The sequence below is a fragment of the Teleopsis dalmanni genome, chromosome X (assembly GCF_002237135.1).
Source record: "Teleopsis dalmanni isolate 2A chromosome X, ASM223713v2, whole genome shotgun sequence".
Classification (NCBI taxonomy): domain Eukaryota; kingdom Metazoa; phylum Arthropoda; class Insecta; order Diptera; family Diopsidae; genus Teleopsis; species Teleopsis dalmanni.
This window is the reverse complement of record NC_051848.1, coordinates 56,714,630-56,722,043: the sequence shown is the minus strand read 5'-3', so window position 1 is coordinate 56,722,043 and position 7,414 is coordinate 56,714,630. Positions and strand designations below refer to the sequence as shown.

General features: G+C 27.7%; 1 protein-coding gene across 1 annotated transcript; it reads right to left on the bottom strand.

The window, feature by feature from the left end:
• Positions 1 to 5,918: 5,918 nt before the first annotated feature.
• On the bottom strand, positions 5,919 to 6,534 carry LOC119662200 (angiotensin-converting enzyme-related protein-like). Its single transcript, XM_038071776.1, has 2 exons — positions 6,397 to 6,534; positions 5,919 to 6,327 (listed from the first exon to the last, which is right to left on the bottom strand). Exons 1-2 carry the CDS (start codon positions 6,492 to 6,494, stop codon positions 6,015 to 6,017), a joined length of 411 nt encoding a protein of 136 aa, XP_037927704.1. The 5' UTR covers positions 6,495 to 6,534; the 3' UTR covers positions 5,919 to 6,014.
• Positions 6,535 to 7,414: the final 880 nt, after the last annotated feature.

Below are 7,414 nucleotides of genomic sequence, written 5' to 3'. Positions count from 1 at the left end.
TTTATATTTCAGCCTGAATTGGCAATGGATAAGTCGTCTTGGATGTTCTTTAATTTAAATGCTATCAGTTGTTTTATTAACAAATTTATTCAGACATAAGAGAGTCTTATAGTCTTGAGATATAAAACAACATTATAATACTGTACGTTTTTTTTTACTGATATGTTTGGCTTTGATTAAATATCAAATACTAAATATTTCCAAATAAAAATATGGTACTTGCGATCAGATATGAGTGTCATTATATGGAATGATTATCTACTAAAAGACAACTTTGTCCAAAGACTTCCAAAAAAAAAAATTCAATTTGATATAAATGGTTATTGGATTTCTTCGAGTTTGAAGCCGTCGTGTGAGACTTTAAATATCAAAACCGCCTCATTTGAAAGATATATGAAAAGATATTAGCGAGCTAAATTCATTTAAGCCAGAAATCACAGAATAAAAGTAAATAATTTCGATAATTTTTGCGGGTAAATGAAGTAGGGTGAAAATAGGGTTCTAGAAGAGTTGTACTATATGTTAGCAAGAAATACGGAATAAAATGATATAATTTGTGCTTTATTTATGTAAGCAAATAAGCAAGATTTGAAGTGTACCAGGTGTGCAGTTATATCATGGGTGAGTTATATCCTAACAAAAAAGTAGAAAATCGTTAATGTAGTTAGTGTTTACTTGTATGTATTATGTGAAATACTACCAAAAAGAAGTTCTTCCTTCGACAATTCTGATCCATTCTATATATATGTGGTTAGCAGCAAACAGAACTTCAAGCGATTTTAGTTTAAGAGTAACTCAAATACATGCGTCAGTTTCTTAAAGATATCACGAATGAAGCATTTCATTATACAAGAATATTGATTAGATCAATTAAACATTTGAATACAGTTTTAGGTAAAAGAATAGATATTTTAATTTACTTCTGTTAATTATTGTTGTAGTCAACAATTATATTTAATGTACATATTTTTTGTTTCTAGTTCGCTTCAAAGGTTTGAGTGTATAAAAACATACTAATATCACAGATATAAGGATTTAAAGTAACCGGATTAAAAATACTTAAACCTCAAGAAGTATATGGAAAATGTTTACTATATACTGAAATTTCTATTTACTTGAAGCAATTGCACTTTTTGCAACAAAACCATTTAGTGATTAGAATTCCTGCAATGAATTAATTCAGTTTATAATGCAAGATGTTAGAACGGATTAAATAAGTAATATCTTTTATTTTCAGGGATTAATTATAAATTCAATAGTATTAAATTTCATTATATTTTTACTCTAATCACTAAAATGTCTCGAACTCAGCACCATATTACTGAATTCAGTTGGTGCAATAAAAACTATGTATGTATATAGATATATTCCGAAGAAACAATTAAAACTTAATATATAACATATTTTAAAAAAATAGTTTTCATATAAGAAACAAGGAATTACAGAAATCCATTTTTAGTGTTCATATCATGAATAACACACATTGTAGATTACTTTTAAGACAGCGCAGACAATTCGAAATAAAGTTCAAAATTCAAAAGTTTGACATATTATATTAAATTCATATATTCACATATTACATTAAATGTTAAGCCACTTATACAGAAACTAAGTATTATACCAAATGAGAATTATAATATTTTATTACGAAAAATCACATGTACAAATGTGTTTAAGTATTGTATATTACATTAAATACCATACACTTATGTTGTGTCCTTTGAAGTATTATAAAGTTAAGATTTTTAAACTATCTTAACTCAGCCCACATGCATATTTGTTTAGGAAAAAAAAAAAAAACGCAATTTAAAATCAATTGCATACCACTTTTCGGCGTAAAATTCAAATCTATAAAAAAATTTCAGAAATTATATTAAATTCATATGTTCTCTATGTAGTTAAAGTTAAGGCGGTTATAAACAAAAACTATGTAGTATACCAAATGAGAATTGTAATTTTTTATTATGAAAAATTACATATGCGTATGTGCTTAAATTAAAAATTGTTTTAAAAATCATATACTCATGCTATATGCTTTCAAAAAATGTATAGTAAAAATTTTTTAAATTTTTTAATTTACAACACTGTTTGATTTGTAAAAGGGAAAGTTAATTAAAAACTATGCGTTAATTTTTATAGAGAAGATTTTGTACTTGGAAGAATGATTTCACAATACTTGATTGTTTCAGTATGTGTTTTTAAATGCTAAAAATTAAACTAAATCACACGTTTTTAAATATTTCTTTAATAGAATACTTGTGAGAAGCTAATTAAGTCCTATTAATAAATAGGAATGAAATATATTTTTAAAATAAGTACGTATATAATTTGTAATAAAATGCAAAAAAAAGGCGAACCAAAAAAAAAAGTTGTTTAACCTTTTTATAACGAAGACCTCTTCATAACAAAGATTTTTGTAGGCACCAACGACCTAGTTAAAGAGAGGTTTGACTGTAATTTCTTGTCAAAGACTAACTTGGGTCTCCCATATAAATGTCAAACTTCCATATACAGTCGAACTTCCATAACTAGAAGTAACATTTTGCAAAGAAAAAGCTTGACCTATGAAGATTTCGAGTTAAAGAGTTGTATGTAACGTGCTCTCTAAACCCTGTTGCACTATATTTAGTTTGAGTTATAGAACATTCAAGTTAAGGAAGTTTGACTCTATGTGTGGAATCATGTATAGAAATATACATAGAAATATATAAAGAATATATATATTACAATTTTCTGTGTTCTGTTTCATTTAATAAGGTTTAAGTGTGATTCAATTTACACGCAGTTTTTAAGATACTTATCAATGAATACCACTTGAATCATAAAACATATGAATATAAACATATACATTATATGTATATAATCCACATAAAAGAAATATCTATTTATTTTTCCAATAAATGTGTTTTGTGAACTCTAGATTTAATTAAAGTCTATAATAATTAATCAATAAATATAATAAAGTATTTGTACTTTGAGATGCAAAATATAATGTATATTTATTCTTACAACTATGAGTATTTCTTATGACCCTGAATTAAGAATAGATTAAGACCAGAATAAAACGTTAAAGTTAATTAGAAAACCATAAAACAAAGTGAACATTGAACAAAAGGCTAAGAATAATTACGAACACAAATTAGTATTAATAGAATGCAATTATTGTACAAATAGTAGATTGAATAACTTAAGATATTATTGTGACCAAAAGTTTTACTTCTCACATTTAGGCCTCATTATGATTCAACTCATAAAAGTCACAAATCATGCACGTTTCCAATTTTGGATTCACGATTTTCTTAATCATATTTTTTGGTCTGTCGAAGCCTTCAAGACGATAACCCAAGCAAGCTGCAGATTGAATTGCAATCAATAAATCTTGGAGTACAAAATCCGCAACTACTGAAAGGCATTGGTAGCGATAAAAGCAAACTAAAAAGTTAAAACAACTTCAATCAAAAATTATTATGCAAAAGGACACAACTAAGTGCTAACGTAATTCATTACTTCAGCTAGTTTCAGAGGTCAATAACCCTTCAATGTGTTTATTCAAATTGTTAGCTCAGAGGTTGTGTGCCCCATAGGCATTATCACAGTGACTTTTCTAATGTTGCAAAGATACCCGTTCATGCTAAACTCAATCACATTTTTTCAAAAACTTCGGGCACTGAGGCACTAGGTTGCATGCAACAGTTCGTGCAACTTCATTAGGAGTAATTCAGTTTGCCTTAAGTTTCGTAAAAAAAAATATTCATTTTTTTTAAATAAAACCATTATTAGCCAAAGTAAGTTATTAATAATATTATAATACTCTTCACACTATGGTTTCTTGCAGGTATATAAAGCTTATCAAGGTGTTTGTAACGCATACTACATTAGCATGATAAGATAAATGGATTAAGTGTTCTTCATTTTGGTGCCCATATACGTCTTCGTACCATGTTTTCATGTTAGTGTGTAAAGGTTTAAAAGAAACTATTCAGATATAAATTAAATAAATTTTATTAAATAAATTTGCACTTACTAAATAAGTGTTAATAAGCTTTAAAATATGTATCTATATATTATATATATTATGTTGAATCTATTTCAGCCAGTGCACTTGAGCACTTTTACTCTTTCTTAATTTGAGGTATCTTCAAAATCCCTCTTTACGCCTATACTGGATTATTGTTTATCACTTCATCAGACTACATAATAACTGACCTCATATCTGCAGACCTCACCGAGGAGCCTGTAACCATTCTGAGATTCGATAACGCGGTGTTTGTAAGTCTGTCAGTTTTCATAAATAATTTCAAGGTTCTATCCTTTATGTATTTTTTAATCGGAGCAATCTTGAGGTCCCTGAGGATGTCATTCGTCCTAATGTACCATGGTACCTTGAAAAGTCTTTTCAAAGCCTGGCTCATACATATGTATATATAATTTTGAATATATGTCAGAAATTGTATTAATAAAAAATAGATATAATAACTGATTTAATAATAATTTAGTAAAAAATAAGTATAATAACTGATTTATAAGTTGCTCTGTATCTAAGAGGACTCTAACTTCTGTCCGTGGTGCTGAAATTCAGTGGCACCAATTTGGCTGTATCTTAGAAAAACACAAAATTGATACGTAAATTTATGGAAATTTACTCGTTTCCTAAAAATTAAGAGTGCGTAGTGTACTAACGTCGTCTATGTCTAAATACTTATAAATACTTACAATAATAATAGGTATAGAAAAAAGAAATCCATTATTTTTGCATGAAATTGAAGATTTATTTACCATAGTTAGAATGATTCCATTCATGTCAAATATGAACCAATTTTTCGATTACTTATTGCCATTCTTAAGGTAATTCCATTATTTCTCTTTCATAGACAATGGATTTTTACAAGAGTCTTTTGAAACGAATTTTTCACTAGAAAAATAGTCCATTGTTCGCCATGGATAGGAAAAGATGGTAGTTACTTGGTGTCAGGTCTGGACTATAAGGTGGATGGATAAGAACTTCTCTATTGATGTGCGTGGCCTGACTTTGTCCTGTGGAACACAATAACACTCCATAATCCCAAAAGCTGACCGTTTCTGAGCGATTACTTTCTTCAGACGGTTCAATTGTTAACAGCACAGTTCCGAGTTATGAGTTTTGAGTTTATAGTGATCCTAATCCACTTTGCATCACCAGTTACAAACTAAAAATTTTTTGAGTATGATATCTCATCATTCTCATACCATATAGCATAATCCGATCGAACTTATACAAAGCGGGATACAGATAACTAAAACAATCTATTGGGAAAATAATGGATTTCCTTTTATTATACTTAATATTAAAAAATGTATATCGAAATGGCTACATTATTTAAATTTCAATCCAATATGGAAGAGTACCTCAATAGCTTGTTTAAAAAACAAATGTATGAAACTAAATATTTTAAGAAAGCTATACCAAGTGATATAGTAGAACTTATGCATTACAGTGTTGTGTCGCTTATTGGAATTGGAATATAAAGAAAAAATTTCAATTATTTTCTATACATTAAGACAACATTTCTGTTAGAAATAAAGTAGAGCACTTCATTTCTAGATGTAAATACCAAGAGTGAAAGGTCGCGTTTATGTATCGTATGAGAACAGCGTACAGTGGTACCAATTTATAAAAACCTTTGGCGGTATCTCTTAAGTAACATATGATTTTCAAATCTTAGGTTTTTGTACTTTTTTCAGAATTGATATTCATAAAAGTTTTATTAATCTTAAATAAGAACTCAAATATCAATTATATGAAATTATTTTAAACATTTTTTTAATGTAAGAAATTTTATTAATTATGTTAATTATAATTATTATTAAATAACTTAAGTTTTAAGTGACAATACTTTTTTTTTTTAATTTTTAGTTAAGTTAAATATCTATTGCTTTGAAACCCATATAATATTATTGGTATATTTTATAAATATCTTCAATAAATCAATTAAAGTTATTGAAACTAAAATGAATCAATGATGTATTTAGCGAATTTAATTATAAAAATGTGCTATTAGAATAAATATAAGACAAACAAAAATAATTATTGGTGAATTATGAATTTTTGGTACAGAATTATAAAAACCGCCGAAAACTTGTAAATTTGCGGTCTCAATGCTGCGTTTACAGTAGTCGCCATCATAGTTCCAGCCAACATAGTCTTGTGTACGCAGATTTTCCAAACGCAGCCACTCCTCTAATGGTGAAAAGTATTCTCGCAAAGCTCCGCCATCTAAACGACTTGTACCAATAGTTTCCTCCAGAACTTCTTGCCATGGCTGTGAAGCACCCTTAGCCATCATTTGCCTTTGAATGATGAATAGATTTAGATAGATTATTAAATAAAACTAAAATATTGTTAATGTGATTATTTACTTTAATAAGTTTCCAGCTGCTGGTTGACGATAAATATCACATTTATGTAAAGGTTTTCGTGGATCGTTGGGATTGTATTGACCAGAAGCAAGACACATACTACGATAGATTTGGAATTGTAGAACTGTTGAAACGAAGTATCTGTAAACGAAAGTAGAGTGATTAGTACATCATTCAAATGATTAAATATATATTTTCGTTTGTTTAAATTTGAATACTGGTCGACGATGGTAGTAGCATCAGATGCAGATTAAATACTAAATTTAGACAATAAACAATAAAAAATCCAAAAGCAAATCCAATAAAACCACAAATGACATTGAAACCTTTAATTTTGAATGCAAATAAATAATTAAAATACTTAAAAATCTCTTTAAAATAAACGTTAATTATAATTTATCTAATATAACACAATTCAATTGACATGCAAATGGTGTTGATTAGAGAAAAGAAACAGGAATTGCCAGAAATATAGGAATTTTTGTTGGCCTTTACGAAGTGATAATAAAATTGGAGTTGGAATTGGAACTGGAATTATAAGTTAAAATAATAACGACGGTATTGAAAATAGATTATTCAAAAAGAAAGGCAAAAATATTTATATTCTATAATTAAAAAGTAATTAAATCAATTTTATTAAGTAGTTAATTTATCAACAATTTGATAATTACATATAATATGCAATGACATTTTAAAAAATGGATTTAATAATATGTCTATAAAAATGTTTTTTGATATTGTATCTGTGTATTTATATGTGTGATTGATACTTTGATCAAATTTTTGTTTCATTACATTTTTTGAACATTGTCATTGTAATATACAATATCATTCAAATGTCTTTCACTAGGCAATGTCTTTCACTGCTGGGTGTTTTATGTGATTTTCAAGAACTTATCGACTTATAGCTATCAATGTCTCTAAGTTTGAAAATTGTTTGCATAAGTACGATCCTCTGCATAACCCCACCAAATAGTTATATGTTGAAAAATCGTATGATCTTGGTAGCCAGTTAGTC

Coding starts and splice junctions, on each gene's coding strand:
- LOC119662200 (XM_038071776.1), bottom strand. CDS start 6,494: ATGTGTCTTGCTTCTGGTCAATACAATCCCAACGATCCACGAAAACCT. Junction 6,328..6,396: donor GCAGCTGGAAACTTATTAAA/GTAAATAATCAC, acceptor CATCATTCAAAG/GCAAATGATGGCTAAGGGTG.